Genomic DNA, 21,881 nt, shown 5'->3' on the forward strand with positions numbered 1-21,881 from the left:
TGTATATTTCAAAAGTTTGTTAATGTATATTATCTTATTGTAAAATCTTCCGCTCAACTCTTGTATTTAAAGTTTATGTTCTTGTGGGATTATTGTAATACTTGCAACTATGGTGAATGGTCCTTGGGAATGAACAAGTTCATCGAAACTCGGCACCCCGAGTAAGTTATCTGATTCACTTGCATATCCATCCAAGGCCTTGAGGGCAAGGATTGGTGTACGTGGACCCGATAACTTGGTTGGGTTGTGACAGTGTCAAAACTAGCTATTTGAATCACCATCGTGAATGTATGATTTGATGCCCACCACAGGACTAGTCTAACGTCTACCATAATGTTTCCAGTCTTTAACAATAGGCTATCGGACCCATCCACTTTGGTCTTCGGGGTTCAATGACCCTGTAGAAGAAACCTAACAAAAATAGTATTGTTGTATAGTCCGACACCCATTATAACTCGCTAGTTAGTTTACCTAGATCATTAGACTCAATACATTTGTCTGACGTCCTACTTATCCATAGGGTCTATCAATCAATATCTCTCATGCTATCTACATGGAGGCGTTAGACCAATCCACTATAATCCAACGCCCCTAATACACATGGTATGATGCCTCAAAACCCCGCTCATACTTGTCCAAAATTGAAAGTTTAGAATTGGGTATCGATTCATGCTTTCTTTGGGCCTCTCATAAGCCATTTAAAGCTAGAGACAATTAGAGTGCACCACATTAAAGTCACTAGGCCTATCTACTTATAGTATTATAGTTATCTACTTAAAGACATTGGATATACTTCATTCCTCGATCAGGGTCTCTCGGTTCAATCAGACAATAATACCTACCCAGTGCAACTGATAAACATACAGACTTACCAGATTTGACATTTATCTTATATATCTTTATTCTTTACCCCAAGTATTGATTGCATTCAATCAAATACTAAATATTGTTTTCTCATGTTTGTTTGGTGATGACATCATGTGGAGTTTTGCATGGAATGGCAAAGCTAGAAGCTTAAATAAAAAGGCACAACCCTCAAAATGGAGTATATCCAATGCAGATGGCTCCGATGATGAAGTTTCTTCATGTACAATCTTAGAGGAAGGCCTTGATTATCCAATATGCTGGAAATCCTTCAACCTTGTGGAGAATATTTCCTATATCTTGTGCTGTGACCACAAAATGTGCGAAAACTTGTTTATAGTTTTTTACATTTGAAGTGGTGATAATTTAAAATTTCTTTATGAATTTGACATGTGAATAGTTGTGAGTTCTTATTCCTTTACATTTGCCTTAGTATTCAAATGATTGCAACATAAATGTATTGAATTATCTCTATGATACTTTATTGTAAAGATTTGGACGTGTTTGAATAATTATCCTATTTAAATAAGATTTAACTATGTGATATATAGCCGTAGCGACAAGCTATCCAATTGAGATCGACTGCAACCGATGGCAAACCATCCAACTATGTTCGCTTAGGGACGGTCGATATTCACATCGCATTCACAATCTCAATGTATCTTAATGAAATGTATATGTGCCTAGTTAGTTGATATTTTAGATAAAAAACAATGCACCACCAATTATTAACTCTATATTTAGATGAACCAAAGCTAAAAATTAACCTGCTCTATGCATGTATCCGAGTACGTCCATAGGCTAGTAGAACATGCATATAGGAATGGCGTACGTTGATCAACGCAACGGAGGCGCAGCTACAACAATTGATTTGCATACGTTTCATCACGTTTTTCTATAAATCCTAGCTTAAACCCTGCACCCCACGTGAGGTTAGAGAGGAGGGACTGCTTGTGGGCCGTAGACATCAGGGCCCGGCCTGGCTCGGACAAATGAGGCCCACAAAGGGCCAGCTCGTCGTGATCTGTCGGCCGGCTCTCGCTCTGTAGCGCGCGCGCGCACACAGTCACACACACGGGGGCTCCGCTCTCAGGTATCAGACACTCTCACACTCAGACAGACACGGAGACACCACGGGCGGGCCCCACCCAGTGGCGTGGCGTCATCCTTTTCACTTGGGGACTGCCCTCTTGCTTCTCCCTTTCCTTCACTTCACCTCGAAATCCAAGGAAAGCCAACCAACAAACACAGTGAGTGGAGCACGAGCGCGCTGAGTGGAGCAAGAGAGTTGGAGCTTGGAGCCCCTCCAGTGCTAAGCTAGGGTTCCATCCCCACCAGCGCCGCCCGCTCCCTTTCTCCGTCCGGTATCAGCATCGCCCTCCCTTCTCCGCTGTTCCGTCCGTACGTGTAGATAGATCTGTCTGTCCGTCGCTCTCTTACGGTTTTTTTTTTCTTGGTCACCCCCCCCCCCCCCCCCCCCCCCCCCCCCCCTCTGTATCTCTCGGTCGCCGCGCCGCGCCACCGTTGCTGCATGACCTCCATAGAGAGCATGTAGGGTAATTTGCCCGTCGATTGGATGGGATCTATCCCGTCCCTGCTCGAGTCCATCCGATCCGTTCAGGCGTTTCCCTAGTTGCGCTGTTGCCTTCTCCTGTGTATCGTTGATCTACTCGCGTTCCATCCACTGGTTAGTTTTTTTAGCCCTTATCCAAATCTGCTGTGAAGGGGTGTTTGAATGTACTAGAGCCTGCCAAAATTAGCTCCAAACAGTCTAGCTAATAGTTTAGTTATTAGCTACTTTTAGCAAATTAGCTAATACTAGTTAGCTAGCTAAGGGGGTGTTAATAGTTAGTTGGCTAAAAAATTGCTATTGAAATTAGCTAGCTAACAAATAGTTAGCTGACTATTAACTAATTTACTAAAAATAGCTAATAGTTGAAGTATTAGCTAGGATGTTTGAATGTCTCCAGCTAATTTTAGCCACTAACTATTAGCTCTAGTGCATTCAAACACCCCCTAAATTTATTAGAGCTAATAGTTAGTTGGCTAAAAAATTGCTAGTGGAATTAGCTAGCTAACAAATAGCTAGCTAACTATTAACTAATTTACTAAAAATAGCTAATAGTTGAACTATTATCTAGGGTGTTTGGATGTCTCCAGCTAATTTTAGCCACTACTATTAGCTCTAGTGCATTCAAACATCCCAAAAATTCCAATAGCAATTTTTTAGCAACTGACTATTAGCTCCATTGCATTCAAACACCCCTAAATACCCCCTAAATGGTATGGCAGGGAAGTGTAACATCAGACCAGTAGCCACAACCCACAACAGGACTCTCATCGCCACATTACTTGCTCTAGAATAATATAATGCCTTCTGAGACGGGACTGGTTTATTTTGACTTGTGCATGTCCCCACGCACCACGTGCATCATTTCTGATCATTTGCCACTGATAATGTATTTCCACGCATCATATCCTTCATCCATTGGCGTAGTTCATTTCTTATGTGAATTTAGTTATATCGATTTATTCTGTTGCGGTCGGTCGGCGTTGTATGCATAAGAGATAGGCCAAGGCCCAATAGTTTGCAAATGCCTAGTCCATGCTAGGCCTTCTATATATCTTTAAGCGCTAAATGGAACCTGTCCTTTATTTGACATCTGATCTGTTCTGTTCTTTTACCTCATTTCAATGCTATTTTTTCTATACAATGTACTTTTTTTTAGTCTCGGTCTTTTTTTGTAAGCTCTGCTTTATATACCAGCATCCGGCTGCCATGGTGAGGAAGAAAAGGACTGGCCCTGGAGAGAGTTCTGGGGAGACTTCTGGAGCGCCTGGTCAGGGCTCCTCACAGCGTCCTCAGGCAACACAACAGGGTGCCCGAGGTGGAGGACAACACCAGGTGCGTGGTGGATATCCGGGCCATGGAGTGCCGCCTTCAGAGCACCCAGGTGGTGGGCCGCCTGAGTATCAACCACGTGGCTATCAGGGACGTGGCGTTCCACCTTTACTTCCTGGTGGTGGGCCGCCTGAGCCTCAACCGCGTGGCTACCAGGGACATGGTGGATACCAGGGCCGTGGCGGGCCACCTTCACAGCATCCTGGTGGTGGGCCATCACCTGGGTCTCAGCCTCGTGGCTACCAGGGACGTGGTGGTCTGCGTCCCAGAGGGGGAGTGCCGCAGCCATACCGTGGCGGGCATGTGGGAGGTAGTGTTGGACCAATTGTTCCTTCAGGTCCGTCTAGACCAGTTCCCGAGCTGCACCAAGCCCCAGATGTCCAACATCAAGCCCCTGTGGTGGCAGCACCATCACCACCGGGAGCTGGCTCGTCCTCGCAGCCTGGGATGGCCGAGGTGAGCACTGGACAAGTCCAGCAACTTGTGATTCATGACCAAAGTTCAGCCAGCCAAGTTAGTCAGGTAGCACCAGCATCAAGCAAAGCTGTTAGATTCCCATTGCGCCCTGGCAAGGGTACGCATGGGTCCAGGTGCATCGTGAAGGCAAATCATTTCTTTGCTGAGCTGCCTGATAAAGACCTCCACCAATACGATGTAAGCCCATAATAAGACGTCATAATTCCTTGTCATTGTTTTTATGAAATTTTTGATAACCAGCCTATTGTGATCAGGTATCAATAACACCTGTGGTTCCTTCACGTGGTGTCAATCGTGCTGTCATGAAAGAGCTTGTAAACCTTCATAGACACTCCCATTTGGATGGGCGTCTGCCTGCATATGATGGAAGGAAGAGTCTTTATACAGCTGGAGCATTGCCATTTACTTCGAAGACATTCGAAATTACTCTGCAAGATGAAGAAAACAGTCTTGGTGGAGGACAAAGACACCAAAGGTAGTGCTGTAATGTTGTCTCTGTACTTAAAACGTATCCAAACTTTCCTACTGACATTTCTTCTGCTTTTAAGGGGCCAGAGGGTCTTTCAGGTGGTGATCAAATTTGCTGCTCGCGCTGATCTCCACCATTTGGCTATGTTTCTAGCTGGGAGGCAACCAGATGCTCCTCAAGAGGCTATTCAAGTACTTGACATTGTACTACGTGAATTTCCTACTGCCAGGTATCTTTGAGTGAATGTTATTTTTGTAAGAGTTATTTTCCTGTGGCAAAATCTCCATTGTAGTTTGCATTTTCTCTGTGTAGGTATTGTCCTGTTGGTAGATCATTTTATTCTCCCAATTTAGGGAGACGCCAGCAACTTGGTGAAGGTTTGGAAACTTGGCGTGGTTTCTATCAAAGCATAAGGCCCACACAGATGGGTCTTTCTCTGAATATTGGTTAGATACCATCGTTCTCATTTATTGGGTCATCTACCTTCTATTTTTCAAACTTGATACATGACCATAATGCAGGAGCACACTACATTCTAGATCATGATGCCTATGGATGTAGTTTGTGGCATCACTATTTGGTCTTATCTGAAATATTGAGTTTGTGTAATTTCTTTTTTTCGCAGATATGTCCTCTACTGCATTTATTGAGCCCCTCCCTGTGATTGATTTTGTTGCTCAGCTTCTTGACAGAGATATCTCAGTTAGACCATTGTCTGATTCTGATCGTGTGAAGGTTTGATTTCTTACCCTACCTTTCTTCTTAGAAATTTTGGTTTATGCTTCGTCATTCTCCATTTGCTCCCTTGTGTATATATAGATTAAAAAAGCCCTACGAGGTGTGAAAGTCGAGGTCACACACCGTGGAAACATGCGTAGGAAGTATCGGATATCTGGCCTCACTTCACAAGCAACAAGGGAGTTATCGTACGTGCACATTTCTTAGCTTATATCAGTTGATATTATAAGGTATAATGCGTTGACAGGATTTCAATGGTTTTCCTATGTTAGATTCCCTATTGATGATCGTGGTACTGTTAAGACTGTGGTGCAATACTTCCTGGAGACTTATGGCTTTAATATTCAGCACACCACTTTACCTTGTTTGCAAGTGGGCAATCAGCAAAGAATAAATTATCTGCCTATGGAGGTTAGTGTCTTCTGCCAGCTGTATTGCAATCGCTGCATTAATTATTATACTATGTTTATCTATTCATATGATTCCTAAATGGTATATCCAGCTTCAGCATGTTTTAATAAATTGCCTATGACATTGAAATACCAGGTCTGTAAGATAGTTGAGGGACAGCGTTACTCAAAACGACTCAATGAGAAACAGATCACTGCTCTACTGAAGGTGACTTGCCAGCGTCCCCAAGAGCGTGAGAAAGCCATCTTGCAGGTGATCCGATTGTATTCTTGGTTTGACTAGGGATTAGTAGTACTAGCAGTTGCAGTTCATTTATATTTACATTCATAAAATGAGAATTGCTTTACGAATAAGTTGATTGTGCAAAATTGTATATTATGGTGAAGACTGCCATCTATTATTACTGTTGCACATGTAATGATTAAGTGACATGTAATATTCCTTTTGTCTTGTTTAATCAATTGGCTTTTGCCTTCACAAAAGTAAACCATTGAACTGATGGTTCTAAATCTTTTGTTTGCCTTACCTATTTGATTAGACTGTGCATCACAATGCCTACTCCGAGGATCCTTATGCCCAGGAATTTGGTATAAAGATTGATGAGCGTCTTGCATCCGTTGAAGCTCGTGTTCTGCCTCCTCCAAGGGTCAGTGAGTTTTCACCATGCTTTAAGCTTAACAGCACATAACAGTTGATTTGCATATTGGGCATACTTTGACCTGGTTTTCTTCTTTCTGTGTATAGCTGAAATACCATGATAGTGGCAGAGAGAGGGATGTATTGCCAAGAGTTGGGCAGTGGAATATGATGAATAAGGTATGCCTGGTTATGACTATACTGTCAACAAAATCACTCTGTGAATTCATTTAGGTATAATCAGTTATTCCCTATATGAAATATTAGAAGTGAAGATTAAACATGATAAATCTGCAACCCAAGCTAAATAATTCTCTAGTTTATATTAAATTTACAGAAGGGCAGTCCTGGTGCTGTGGTGAGAGTTGTCTCACTGAGTCACCAGGTCACGGATTCGAAGCAACCTCTCCGCATTTGTGAGGGGAAGGCTGGCATTGGTTTATACTTCATCTCTTCCCTTGATGGCTAGATCCCACTCATGTGGGAGTCTCCGGTACTGGGTCTGCCCTTTATATTTAATTTATACGAAAAAAGAAGTTAGACCTGCAACAAAGATATAGCTGCCAGCCTGCCATTTTTGAAGCATGATAGCATGCTTTCAAGCAGTTGTCTGATCATTGCATGAACAATACAACCATGTGGTTGTTTATCTAGGCTTGGTAGCTGCTAATGACTTGTGAAGTTCTATTTTTGGGTTTGGTAGACAACTTCATATTGTTTGTGTCATCCCTTTATGTCACAACTCCATGTTTCTGTCACCCCTTTTCAGAATTTTTGCTTGATTTACTTGCAGAACTCTCGTGAGCATCTGGTTTATCGGAAATTTTGCTCTCGTCTTGCCTGTGTGTGCAATCACTCTGGTAGTTAATTTGTGACTAATAATTCATGCCAATTCGTTGCTGAAATGCTGAAAGTGGCCATTTAGGTTATACTAGTCATATGCCTGTGCATTGCTACGATATATATATATATATATATATATATATATATGACATAGGATAAATTTTGTTTTAATAAAGCACAAAATATATATTTTCTATTGATTAGGTGGGTGTGAATGTGGAGCCAACAACCAAGGTTCAAACACTCACTTATACATAATTTCAACTTATTTTTTACATAAACTCTCCTATTATAGTAGTAGAGAAGAGATTATAGGAGTGCGGTTTGATTCTAAAGAAATGTAGGGTTTTTTTTTGAAAAATATTGACGCGGGACGACCGTTGAAGATGGTGCTTTAATATAGTAAAGATTCCTATGCCTTTTAATTTTTTTTTAACATAAACTTAATTTATTTGCAACCTGTAGCTCGCCCTTTGCTTGTACCTATTCCCTTGCGTTTTCCCCTGATTGATCATTAAGCATTTTGTAACTTTTCTCATGACCGGATTTCTTTTTGTTGCGGTAGAAAATGGTCAATGGTGGTAGAGTTAGCAGCTGGGCATGCATTAACTTCTCACGAAATGTGCAAGATGGTGCTGCTAGGAGTTTCTGTCATGATCTCGCTTTGATGTGCCAAGTATCAGGAATGGTATGTGTGTCTCTCAGAACTTCAACATGCCATTTGTTTGTTATTTTGGTTTTGGTTTGTGTTATTTGCTCTTCACATACTCTCTTTTAGGATTTTGCACTTGAACCTGTGCTGCCCCCTGTCTATGCGAGGCCTGAACATGTTGAAAGAGCACTAAAGAGACTTTATCAAGATGCCATGAGCATACTCAGGCCTCAGGGCCGAGAGCTTGACTTGCTGATGGTAATACTGCCTGACAATAATGGCTCTCTTTACGGTATGTGTCTTCCAAAAGGTTCTTGAGCATTTGCTCAATGAATAAGCTTCACTATTAGTATTCTTTTCATTCTTCAGGGGATCTTAAAAGGATATGTGAGACTGATCTTGGATTGGTCTCCCAATGCTGTCTGACTAAACATGTTTTCAAGGCGAACAAGCATCAGTATCTTGCAAATGTTGCCCTGAAAATAAATGTTAAGGTATGTAACTGGACTAACTCTTCTAAACATTTGATTTTAACCCTGATTCGTCTCTTAAAGTTATCATGATTTTCAGGTTGGGGGAAGGAATACTGTACTTGTTGATGCTTTGGCAAGGAGAATCCCCCTTGTCAGTGACGTAGCTACTATTATCTTTGGTGCTGATGTGACCCATCCCCATCCTGGGGAAGATTCTAGTCCTTCCATTGCAGCTGTAAGTGAATCCCTATTGTGGCAAAGAAACACCAGAAAGACATGTTATCTTTTTCAGTTGAAGTGTTACTATTTTTTTTCACTGTTTTTTTTCTCCTAGGTGGTTGCTTCTCAAGACTGGCCTGAGGTTACGAAGTATGCAGGATTAGTGAGTGCTCAAACCCATCGCCAAGAATTGATACAGGATCTTTTCAACGTACGGCAAGATCCCCAAAGGGGGGCTGTCTCTGGTGGCATGATTAGGTATGATACTGATAAATGAGAGGTATGTTTCCATTCCTCCAGACGCATAACTTCCGTTGATTGTGCAGGGAACTTCTCATTTCTTTCTGGAGGGCGACTGGACAAAAACCCAAGAGGATCATATTCTACAGGTCCGTATCCGTTTCATGAGCACCTTTGCTGAGGGTGGTGGTTCTCGGTGTATGTTAAACACTTGTACCGTTTTCAGGGATGGTGTCAGTGAGGGACAGTTCTACCAAGTTCTGTTGTACGAACTTGATGCCATTAGAAAGGTGAACTTCATTTGAGTGCATTAGTTTGGTAACGGTCTTCACCTTTTGTTTTTTTTCTCTGACCAGCCTTGCCAAGCTATGGATGTAGGCCTGTGCATCATTGGAGTCTGATTACCAGCCTCCAGTTACCTTTGTCGTGGTCCAGAAGCGTCATCACACCAGGTTGTTTGTTAATAATCACAATGATCAGCGTGCTGCCGATAGAAGTGGCAACATACTGCCGGGTTAGTTCATGACGTGTCCTTATGTGATACTATATATTTTTGGGGACAGTCTGTCTTTTATAAAACTTTTATTTTTATTTTTATAATATAGGCACTGTGGTGGACTCGAAGATTTGCCATCCAACCGAGTTTGATTTCTACCTGTGCAGCCATGCTGGCATTCAGGTCGCTGATTTCCCTGTCTAATCGCTGAATTTCGTTTATTTGTTTTGCCAAGCTAATGATGGATATCCATTTTATTCTTTCAGGGAACAAGCCGTCCTGCCCATTATCATGTTCTGTGGGATGAGAACAAATTTACGGCTGATGGGTTGCAAACTCTCACCAACAACTTGTGTTACACGTAACGCTTTACTGCTCTTGTCCATTCGTTCTTTTTTATACTCTTTTGAAGCACTGGTTTCTAAACTGAAGACTGACCTTTTCAGGTATGCCAGGTGCACACGCTCAGTATCAATCGGTAAGCCCGTCATGGCGGCATTGAGTTCAATTTCTTGGTCACGTTGAGGTGGTAATAATAAAAAACAGAATGTGCTGACCGTTGTTTGGATCGCTTGCAGTTCCTCCTGCATACTATGCTCATCTGGCAGCCTTCCGAGCTCGGTTTTACATGGAGCCAGATACAAGTGACAGCGGATCTGTGGCGAGCGGTGCTACGACAAGCCGTGGCCCTCCACCAGGGGCGCGCAACACCAGGGCTGGTGCTGCGAATGTTGCTGTGAGGCCATTACCTGCTCTCAAGGAAAACGTGAAGCGCGTCATGTTCTACTGCTAAGATTGACGCTGCGCTGATGCTGTGAGCAAGCAATTATCGTTATGGTGGTGATGCTAGGACACCGTTATGCACCGGTAACTTTAATACCTTTTGTACTGTAACTACTTGTATGGCATTGGAAACTGTTTGCGATATACTCCTATTAAGATGGGCTTGTCGTGGATTAGATTGCACTATTGGAAGCCATCAATCCAGTTCTCATCTGAAAATTATGTAGGTACGTACGGTATTACAACCTCTCTCTATCTCCCTCCCAATACAGTACAGAAAGGACGCAATTCTTGATTTCAGATAGACAGTATCTGTTAGGCAGGTACTTGTTGCTTGACTGTTCTTCATATAGATCGTTGGTAAAGTATCGGTTACAATCCTGAGTATGTCACGGAGAATCAAGGAGATGTAGGTCATTAAATCAACGAGATTGCTACTGGAAAGAATAATCTCCATCTATACATAAGCCATATTATATTTAACTAATCGGAGACAAAGCTCTTAAAAATAAGTAGACGTTGCTCTAGAAAAGAGTAATCTCCTATTATCTGTACATAAGCCCACGCTATATTTAACCGTGGTGTAACGATCTTATATCGCTTGATTGGTTGGCGGCAGCCTAGCCTCCTGGCTCACGAGGGCCTGCATCCGTTCGAACGCGCGTATCTCGCTTCTCCGGCCATGCAGTCAAATGCGTGGTTTTAGACCTGACCTCCACCCGCGTATGCAGACTCGAGCGGTGAGGTACAGGTTACCAATCAAGTGCACATCCACGGTCAACGCATCCGGCGATTCTGGATGTGGCCGACCGAGCAACCAATCAGCCGCATAGTGTGATGCTAAGGGTGTGGTCATAATGTTGACGAGATGATTCGTATGTAAGTTGTTGAGTAGATACACGCTCAGGGATGAAATGATACTCCATATGCATCAGGTCTAGTATGGATACTTTGGAATTGGAGTGTTTTGGAGGGATTGAAGAGATCGTAAATCCCCAATAGATCAAATACACTCTCAATACATCTTAATTCACTTTAACCCCACTCATTACTACAGTACCCAAACCGGCCTCAATGGTAACTTTATACTCAACCTCCATATTAGAACAGGAGACCATGGGTTGCTTGTGAGGACTCCATGACATAAGGTCTAGAAAAGGAAACCGTGGGTTGCTTGTAAGAACTCTACGACACAGGTCGCTAGAAACAGAGAGAGAGAGACTTTGTTCGCAGTCAGCGCAACGTGCACTTCCTCTCAACTGAAAGCGGACCCCAGAGTCCTCGACCGATCAACGAGAAAAGAACCAACACCCAATTAAAGGGTAACGAAGGGGCTAAAAAGTCCCCCTGGACACAACAACCCCCAATCAAACGGTTTTGATCGGTGAAGAGGACAAGGCAAAAACAAGCTTTATCACACCCTTCGGTACCTATTGATTTGTCTGAATGCCCGAAGGTCTAAAAACACCGGCTCCACATTCTCAAGACTGACCAAGAACATTCTAGAGAAACAAATGGGCCGCAACACTTTTACATACGTCGACGACATAGTCGCCACAAGTAGAAACAAAGAAGACCATCTATCAGACCTCGCAGAAACATTTGCCAACAAGCGCGAAGACAGACTTCGTCTGATCCCCGAAAAGTGTATATTCGGCGTCCGGCAAGGCAAAATACTAGGTTATCCAGTATCCCACAGAGGCATAGAAGCAAACCCAGCTAGGATATAGGCTATACTGGACATGACACCACCACAATCAACCTGGGATGTCCAAAGGCTAGCAGGGAGACTCGCTGCACTGAACAGATTCATCTCACAATCAACAGAGCAGAGTCTCCACCTCCTCAAAACACTGTGCGGGGCGAAAGACTTCGCTTGGGGCCTAGAGCAAGTTGCAGCCATCGAATCATTAAAACAATACTTGTCCGAGTTAACAACTTTGACCAGTCCAGACTCCGCCTCCCCTCTAAAAGTTGCCTAGAGGGGGGGGGGTGAATAGGCAAATCTAAAATTTATAAAGTTTAAGCACAACTACAAGCCGGGGTTAGCGTTAGAAATAAAGTCGAGTCCGAAAGAGAGGACGAAAACAAATCACAAGCGAATAAGGCGAATGACACGGTGATTTGTTTTACCGAGGTTCGGTTCTTGCAAACCTACTCCCCGTTGAGGTGGTCACAAAGACCGGGTCTCTTTCAACCCTTTCTCTCTCTCAAACAGTCACTTAGACCGAGTGAGCCTTTCTCTTCAATCAAATGGGACACTTAGTCCACTACAAGGACCACCACAACTTGGTGTCTCTTGCTTTGATTACAAGTGAGTTGGAAACAAGAATAGAGGAAGAAGAAAAAGCAATCCAAGCGCAAGAGCTCAAAAGAACACAAAAGTCTCTCTCTCTAGTCACTAATTTGTTTGGAGTGATTCTGGACTTGGGAGAGGATTTGATCTCTTTGTTTGTGTCTTGGAATGAAGTCTAGAGCTCTTGTATGAGGTTTGATGGCTGAAAACTTGGATGCATTGAAGTGTGGTGGTTGGAGGGTATTTATAGCCCCAACCACCAAAATGGTCGTTGGGGAAGGCTGCTAGTGTCCGGTGCGCCAGCCACGTCACCCAACCGTTAGGGTTCGACCGTTGGAGCTTCTGACATGTGGGACACCGGACAGTCCGGTGGTGCACCGGACAGTCACTGTTCACTGTCCGGTGTGCCTTCTGACGCCTGCTCTGACTCTGCGTGCTCAATCGGCACTGTTCACTATTCATTGTAGCCGTTGCGACGACCGTTGGCGCAGGTAGCCGTTGCTCCGCTTGGCACACCGGATAGTCCGGTGTTACACCGGACAGTCCGGTGAATTATAGCGGAGTGGCTCCCAGAATTCCGAAGGTAGCAAGTTTGGAGTTGATCTCCCTGGTGCACCGGACAGTCCGGTGCGCCAGACCAGGGCAGCCTTTGGTTGTCTTTTGCTCTTTTTATTTGAACCATTTCTTGGACTTTTTATTGGTTTGTGTTGAACCTTTGGCACCTATAGAACTTATAATCTAGAGCAAACTAGTTAGTCCAATTATTTGTGTTGGGCAATTCAACCACCAAAATCATTTAGGAAAAGGTGTAAGCCTATTTCCCTTTCAATCTCCCCCTTTTTGGTGATTGATGCTAACACAAACCAAAGCAAATATATAAGTGCAGAATTGAACTAGTTTACATGATGTAAGTGCAAAGGTTACTTGGAATTAAACCAATATACATTTCATAAGATATGCATGGATGCTTTCTTCTATTTTAACATTTTAGACCACGCTTGCACCACTTGTTTTGTTTTTGCAAATGTTTTGGAAATTCTTTTTCAAAGTCTTTTGCAAATAGTCAAAGGTGTATGAATAAGATTTTGAGAAGCATTTTCAAGATTTGAAATTTTCTCCCCCTATTTCAAATGCTTTTCCTTTGACTAAACAAAACTCCCTCTCAATGAAATTCTCCTCTTAGTGTTCAAGAGGCTTTTAGATATTAATTTTGAAGAGGTCATACCAATTTGAAATTATATAAAAAATAAGATATCAATTGAAAAACTTCTTTAATACAAATTGAAAGAACACTAATTTTTGAAATTGGTGGTGGTGCGGTCCTTTTGTTTTGGGCTAATACTTTCTCCCCCTTTGGCATGAATCGCCAAAAACAGATACTTGTGAGTGAAATATAAGCCCTTTTTCAAACTTTCTCCCCCTTTGGTAAATAATATAAGAGTGAAGATTATACCAAATTGAAGAGCAGTGTGGAGCGACGGCGAAGGATGAGTAATTCGATGGAGTGGAGTGTGAAAGGGAAATAGGCTTACACCTTTTCCTATATGAATTTTGGTGGTTAAATTGCCCAACACAAATTAATTGGACTAACTAGTTTGCTCTAGATTATGAGTTCTACAGGTGCCAAAGGTTCACAACAAACCAATAAAAAGACCAAGAAAGGGTTCAAATAAAAAGAGCAAAAGACTACCGAAGTGTGCCCTGGTCTGGCGCACCGGACTGTCCGGTGTGCCACCGGACAGTGTCCGGTGCACCAGGGAACCCGACTCCAAACTTGCCACCTTCGGGAATTCTGGGAGCCGCTCCGCTATAATTCACCGGACTGTCCGATGTAGCACCGGACTGTCCGGTGTAGCACCGGACTGTCCGGTGTGCTAGCGGAGTAACGGCTACACAGTGCCAACGGTCGACTGCAACACTACAGTGTGCGCCTGCGCGTGCAGAAGTCAGAGCAGCGCCAGAACGCGCACCGGACAGTGAATAGTGACTGTTCGGTGGCCCAGTTGTCAGAAGCTCCAACGGTCAGAACCCAACGGCTGGGTGACGTGGCTGGCGCACTGGACTGTCCGGTGCGCCATACGACAGAAGCCTTCACCAACGGTCACTTTGGTGGTTGGGGCTATAAATACCCCCAACCACCCACCATTCATTGCATCCAAGTTTTCAGCCATCAAACCTCATACAAGAGCTCTAGACTTCATTCAAAGACACAATCCAAGAGATCAAATCCTCTCCCAAGTTCGGAATCACTCCAAACAAATTAGTGACTAGAGAGAGAGACATTTGTGTTCATTTCAGCTCTTGCGCTTGGATTGCTTTTCTTCTTCCTCTATTCTTGTGTTCAACTCACTTGTAATCAAAACAAGAGACACCAAGTTGTGGTGGTCCTTGTAGTGGACTTAGTGTCCCATTTGATTGAAGAGAAAGGCCCACTCGGTCTAAGTGACCGTTTGAGAGAGGGAAAGGGTTGAAAGAGACCCGGTCTTTGTGACCACCTCAACGGGGAGTAGGTTTGCAAGAACCGAACCTCGGTAAAACAAATCACCGTGTTCATCCGCTTTATTTCTTTATTGATTTGTTTTCCCTCTCTTTCGGACTCGATTATATTTCTAACGCTAACCCCGACTTGTAGTTGTGCTTAAAATATATAAATTTCAGATATGCCTATTCACCCCCCTCTAGGCGACTTTCAATTGGTATCAGAGTCGGTACTTCATTAGAGCCTAACCGCTCGAAGTGATATCGGGAGATCACGCCAAGAAGGAGATGGTGACCGGCGAGAAGCCCGCCACAAGCCACGGGGCTCCATCGCGGGAGTCCGCCAACAAAAAGGAGGGTTCCCCTTCACGCATTAGGTCGCACAAGAGTGGCGAGAAGAAGAAAATGAAGAAAGTGGTCTACTACGAGACCGACTCTTCATCGCCCTCTACATCGGGATCCGACGCCGCGTCCGTCACTTCTAAGCGCTAAGAGCGCAAGAAGTATAGTAAGATCCCCCTACGCTATCATCACATTCCTAAACATACATCATTACTTTCCGTCCCATTAGGCAAACCATCGGCTTTTAATGGTGAAGATTATAGTAGGTGGAGTGAAATGATGAAGTTTCACCTAACCTCACTCCACACAAGTATATGGGACATTGTTGAATTTGGAGTACAGGTACCATCCGTAGGGGATGAAGATTATGATGCGGATGAAGTCGCTCAAATCCAACACATTAATTCCCAAGCAACTACTATACTCCTCACCTCTCTAAGTCCAGAGGAGTATAATAAGGTGCAAGGGTTGAAAAGTGCAAAAGAGATTTGGGACGTACTAAAGACCGCGCACGAAGGAGACGAGGTGACCAAGATCATCAAAATGGAAACGATCGAGGGGGAGCTCGGTCGATTTATGCTCAACCAAGGAGAGGAGCCACAAGCCATGTACAACCGACTCAAAACCTTGGTGAACCAAGTGCACAACCTCGGGAGCACCAAATGGGATGACCATGAAATGGTCAAGGTTATTCTTAGATCACTTGTTTTTCTTAACCCTACTCAAGTACAATTAATTTGTGGTGATCAAAGATATAAACTAATATCTCCCGAGGAAGTGATAGGAAAGTTAGTGAGCTTTGAACTAATGATCAAAGGCTCCAAACAAATCATCGAGCGAGGCGCCACCTCCACACCCGAGGTGCAACCCATCGCCTTCAAAGCGACGGAGGAGAAGAAGGAAGAGTCTACACCAAGTAGGCTTCCCATCGACGCCTCCAAGCTCGACAATGAGGAGATGGCTTTAATCATCAAAAGCTTTCGCCAAATCCTCAAGCAAAGGAAGGGGAGAGATTACAAGCCCCGTTCCAAGAAAGTGTGCTACAAGTGTGGTAAACCCGGTCATTTTATTGCTAAATGTCCATTATCAAGTGATAGTGATAGGGGCGACGACAAGAAGGAAAAGAGAAGAGAAAAGAAGAGGTACTACAAGAAGAAGGGCGGCGATGCCCATGTTTGCCGGGAGTGGGACTCCGACGAGAGCTCCACCGACTCCTCCTCCTCCGACGATGCCGCAAACATCACCGTCACCAAGGGCCTTCTCTTCCCCAACGTCGGCCACAAGTGCCTCATAGAAAAGGACGGCAAGAAGAAGAAGGTAAAATCAAGATCCTCCACTAAGTATGCAACCTCTAGTGATGAGGATAATTCTAGTGATAATGAGGATAACTTGCTCACTCTTTTTGCCAATCTTAACATGCAACAAAAGGAGAAATTAAATGAATTAATTAGTGCTATTCATGAGAAGGATGAACTCTTGGATAGCCAAGAGGACTTCCTTATTAAGGAAAACAAAAAGCATGTTAAGACTAAAAATGCTTATGCTCTAGAGGTAGAAAAATATGAAAAATTAACTAGTGAGCTAAGCACTTGCCATGATACTATTTCTAGCCTTAGAAATGAAAATGCCAAATTAATTGCTAAGGTTGAGAAATCAAATGTTTGTGATGATTCAATTGCTAACCTTAAAAATGATAATGCTAGTTTAATTGCTAAGATTGATAAATTGAATGCATCCCTTTCTAGCCTTAAGATTGAAAATGAAAAATTAATTGCTAAGGCTAAGGAACTAGATGTTTGCAATATTTCTATCACCAATCTTAAAGATGAGAATGCTATTTTACGTGCTAAGATTGTTGAATTAAATGATTGCAAATCCTCTACATCTACGCTTGATCATGTTTCTATTTGCGCTAGATGTAGAGATGTTAACATTGATGCTATTCATGATCACCTTGCTATGATTAAACAACAAAATGATCATATAGCTAAATTAGATGCTAAAATTGCCGAGCATGAACTAGAAAATGAGAAATTTAAATTTGCTCGTAGCATGCTTTATAGTGGGAGACACCCTGACATTAAGGATGGCATTAGCTTCCAATAGGGAAACAATGTCAAGCTTAATGCCCCTTCTAAAAGGTTGTCTAACTTTGTTAAGGGCAAAGCTCCCATGCCTCAGGATAACGAGGGTTACATTTTATACCCTGCTGGTTATCCCGAGCACAAAATTAGGAGAATTCACTCTAGGAAGTCTCACTCTGGCTCTCATCATGCTTTTATGTATAAGAGTGAGACATCTAGTTCTAGGCAATCCATTCATGCTAAATTGCCTAAGAAGAAAACTCCTATTGCATCAAATGAACCTAATATTTCATTTAAGACTTTTGATGCATCTTATGTGCTAACTAACAAATCAGGCAAAGTAGTTGCCAAATATGTTGGAGGCAAACACAAGGGGTCAAAGACTTGTGTTTGGGTACCCAAGGTGCTTGTTTCTAATGTGAAAGGACCCAAGACCGTTTGGGTACCTAAGAACAATGCCTAAATTTGTTTTGTAGGTTTATGCATCCGGGGGCTCAAGTTGGATCATCGATAGCGGGTGCACAAACCACATGACAGGGGAGAAGAAGATGTTCTCCTCCTATGAGAAAAACCAAGATCCCCAACGAACTATCACATTCGGGGATGGAACTCAAGGTTTGGTCAAAGGACTTGGTAAAATTGTAATATCATCTGACCATTCTATTTCCAATGTTTTTCTTGTAGATTCTTTAGATTACAACTTGCTTTCTGTTTCTCAATTATGTAAAATGGGTTACAACTGTCTTTTTATGAATATAGGTGTTACTGTCTTTAGAAGAAGTGATGATTCAGTAGCATTTAAGGGTGTTAGAGGGTCAGCTATACTTAGTCGATTTTAATAGAGCTGAACTTGACACTTGCTTAATTGCTAAGACTAACATGGGTTGGCTCTGGCATCGCCGACTAGCCCACGTTGGGATGAAGAATCTTCATAAGCTTCTAAAGGGAGAACACATTTTGGGACTAACCAATGTTCATTTTGAGAAAGACAGGGTTTGTAGCGCATGTCAAGTAGGAAAGCAAGTTGATGTTCATCATCCACACAAGAACATCATGACGACTGACAGGCCACTCGAGTTACTCCACATGGACCTATTCAGCCCGATTGCTTACATAAGCATCGGCGGGAGTAAGTACTGTCTAGTTATTGTGGATGATTATTCTCGCTTCACTTGGGTATTCTTTTTACAGGAAAAATCTCAAACCCAAGAGACTTTAAAGGGATTCTTGAGACGGGCTCAAAATGAGTTCGGCTTGAGGATCAAGAAAATAAGAAGCGATAACGGGATGGAGTTCAAGAACTCACAAATCGAAGGCTTTCTTGAGGAGGAGGACATCAAGCATGAGTTCTCTTCTCCCTACACGCCACAACAAAATGGTGTAGTGGAGAGGAAGAATAGAACTCTACTTGACATGGCGAGGACCATGCTTGATGAGTACAAGACTTCGGATCGGTTTTGGGCGGAAGCAATCAACACCGCTTGCTACGCCATCAACCGTCTTGTCGGTACCCAAAATCAGGGGTACCCTCTCCGACAGCATGAAGACACCGCACTCATGCGACGTCCCTTAGCCACACGGAGGACCACGCCTGACCCCACCAGATGGGCAGGCCAAAGGGTGCCACGTGGCAAGGAAAGACACCACACCTCAGTAAGTCCGGACCCCCACAGAAGGACACCGGGCCCCTATATACATACAGGTCCAGAGCCCCCGAGTAGGTTCGGACCCCAGCAGGGTTCTGGAACGAGAAGAACCTTAGTGTGTGCAGGGGTTCGGTGCTGACACGTGTGCGGGCCTTGCTCTCCACTTCCCGCACAAGCGGAGACCCGCTGCTTGTGGCCCATGACATAAGCTACCGGGCCGAACCTGACGAGAAGTCGTGCAGCCCCTGCATTTATTGAGGAAAAGACGCGCCGCCTGCCACAGCTCTGACGGGCGACGTGCCCTCTCAGCATTTAATGCGTCCCGTCCCATCCGCTGGCAGGCGGTGTCAAAGTCATCCAGCAGGCGGCGCGCCTGCTGGGGCTGCTGGCGGACAGTGCGCTTGTGCCAGGCGCCGCGCTATACCCATCTTCTCTTCCACAAGAAGCTTCCCCTGTACGCCAAGGATACGCAGATCTCGGGCGTCAGGGCACAAGAAGATTGTCTCGACAACAGATATTAGAGGATCCAAGCACTATATTCTTTATGTCCCTGGGCCCACATGTCGGGGCCCAGTCCCTTTGTGCATGCCCCCCTTCAGCTATAAAAGGGGAGGCATGCGACGTTACACACGGACACAATCTCAGACTCGCTAAGCCCATACAAGCTCTTGAGCAATACAACTCACAGTGGAGTAGGGTATTACGCTCCGGCGGCTCGAACCACTCTAAACCCTTGCGTGTTCCTGAGTTCTTCTTCCTCACTTCAACGATCAAGCAAAAACGCCTAAGCCCCTCCTCATCTTAGGAACTAGGGCGGTGCACTCCGCCACCCGGCCGGAGATTTCCTCTCCGACATTTGGTGCGCTAGGTAGGGGGCCTAGGCTTCAAGTTTTTGCTTGTTTTCTCGCTCAGCATGATGGTGCGGATCATCGAGCACCACACCGAAACTTCGGAGGATTTCGTGATGGAGCAAGAGGTTGCATCCTCCGCACCACGAGTGCCCGACCGCCCCGACTCTAGGACTGCTGTCGTGCATGCCATGCAGCAGCAAACGCCAGCGCAGGCGTCCCGGACTCCATCGAGGGCAGCGCCTATGGCGCTGTCTGCGGCCAGAGAATTGCTGCGCCACCCCCTAGCTCCATGGCATCACCGGGGGCCATGAAGCAGTGGCGCAACGACGTCGACCGGTTGCTCGGAATGGCGCATTCTACTTCGTCCAGGTCGAGGCCTCGATCATCCCGGCGCCAACGCGAGGCAACGACATCTGTGCGCTCGCCCTCCATAAGGGGTGCACAGACCGATGACCTACGGGCGGAGCTCAACCGTAGACGTACGGGAGAAGACGCCCAGGTCTCTTTGGAAAGGGCGCGTGAGCGCCGTCAGAACATTGAGGGTCGCAATCTCGATTGAGACTTCGTCGCAGAGGCACCGCAGACACCAGTGGGTGCCCGGTCCCAAACGGGTGTCCCCTTGGCCGGCGTGGGCTGCGCCGCCCTCGTAGACCATCTTCGCGTGGCGTCATGGCCGCCCAAGTTCCGGCCGCACCTGCCAGAAAAATACAATAGAACATCAAACCCGTCAGAGTTCCTGCAGGTGTACGTTACCGCCATCATGGCAGCAGGTGGAAACACCACTGTGATGGCAACATACTTTCATGTGGCTTTGTCTAGACCTGCCCGGACCTGACTCATGAACCTCACCTCGGGATCAGTCTACTCCTGGGAAGAACACTGTGCACAGTTCGTGGTGAACTTCGCCAGTGCTTACCAACAACACGGTGTGGAGGCCCACCTCCATGCAGTAAGGCCGGAGCACGGGGAAACCCTTCGGAAGTTCATCTCCCGCTTCACCAAGGTACGAGGTACGATACCTCGTATTTCTGATGCTTCCATCATCATGGCTTTCCGACAGGGAGTACATGATGAAAAAATGTTGGAGAAGTTGGCCACACATGACGTGGAAACTGTCCCCACACTCTTCGCTCTGGCCGACAAATGCGCCAGAGCCGCCGAGGGCCATGCATGGCACTCGGCCCCACAAACTGGAGCTGCCCAGTCGAGTGGTACGGGGCCCATCCTCCGGGACGGAAAGAAGAAAAAGAAGAAGGACAACAACAAACGCCCGCGACCGGAGAAGGGTAATAGTGGTTCATGCCCTGTGCACCCGCATGGTGGCCACAGCGCCGCGGAGTGTCGCGAGATCATCGACCTCGCAAAACGCGTCAGCGAGCGACGCGAGCAGTCCTCCAAAGACGGCTCCCCGCCTCGCCGCCGGCCCGGCAAGGAAAAGGTGGACGACGGTGAGGTGGCCGCGGCTGAACGAGACCTCGGGTATTAGTCGCCCGAGGGGGACCTGAAGGATATCTTTGCCGGAGGCTCCTACTCTGGTGAAGACAACTAGACAGACCTCGGGGGAACTCCATGTCCACCGGTCTTCGAAGCTGAAGCACGCCTTCCTCCGGAGGCCCTTCCGGACCTCCCACGGGTCTGAGCTGTAGACAAGTACAAGCAGAAGTGATCACAGCCAGAGACAAGGGTTCCCGTGTCGAATGCGGATAGGAACCCTGGGTCGGTGCTTAGCCCCGTGGCATGTGCCGCACCAAGAGGTGCTCCGCAACTCTCCCCCAGCTGGGAAGGCCCCTCCAAGGTAACGGGAGTGCACCGACCCAGGGGCAACCATCTAGCTACGACTGGAGGAGTACCTTACCCCGATGCCAAATATCTCTGTAAGTTCTATCCATAGAGCAAGACAAAGGGGTCGAGTCTGTTTCCTTTTTTATGACTAAATGACGCATACGTGTATGATAACCCGGTGGGGTCTGCCCCCATGAAC

General features: G+C 45.2%; 1 protein-coding gene across 5 annotated transcripts; it reads left to right on the top strand.

Moving 5' to 3' along the window:
* Window positions 1-1,914: 1,914 nt before the first annotated feature.
* LOC103629289 (protein argonaute 1B) lies at window positions 1,915-10,503 on the top strand. Of its 5 annotated transcripts, none has more exons than XR_002263241.3 (23): window positions 1,915-2,228; window positions 3,632-4,420; window positions 4,498-4,718; window positions 4,792-4,941; window positions 5,025-5,158; window positions 5,338-5,447; window positions 5,532-5,638; window positions 5,723-5,861; window positions 5,997-6,113; window positions 6,400-6,507; window positions 6,606-6,677; window positions 7,906-8,028; window positions 8,119-8,284; window positions 8,362-8,486; window positions 8,563-8,700; window positions 8,800-8,942; window positions 9,011-9,073; window positions 9,151-9,214; window positions 9,281-9,438; window positions 9,530-9,603; window positions 9,687-9,781; window positions 9,867-9,898; window positions 9,999-10,503. XR_002263241.3 is itself a non-coding variant. In XM_008650457.3 (23 exons), exons 2-23 carry the CDS (start codon window positions 3,644-3,646, stop codon window positions 10,211-10,213), a joined length of 3,309 nt encoding a protein of 1,102 aa, XP_008648679.1. In that variant the 5' UTR covers window positions 1,915-2,228; window positions 3,632-3,643; the 3' UTR covers window positions 10,214-10,503. The 5 variants fall into 5 exon arrangements, 4 of the variants coding, with proteins under 4 accessions (XP_008648679.1, XP_035815808.1, XP_008648681.1 ...); XM_008650457.3 differs by having other exon boundaries at window positions 9,303-9,438; XM_035959915.1 differs by having other exon boundaries at window positions 1,947-2,228; window positions 3,614-4,420; window positions 9,303-9,438.
* Window positions 10,504-21,881: the final 11,378 nt, after the last annotated feature.

Source organism: Zea mays, chromosome 6 (assembly GCF_902167145.1).
Source record: "Zea mays cultivar B73 chromosome 6, Zm-B73-REFERENCE-NAM-5.0, whole genome shotgun sequence".
NCBI lineage: Eukaryota > Viridiplantae > Streptophyta > Magnoliopsida > Poales > Poaceae > Zea > Zea mays.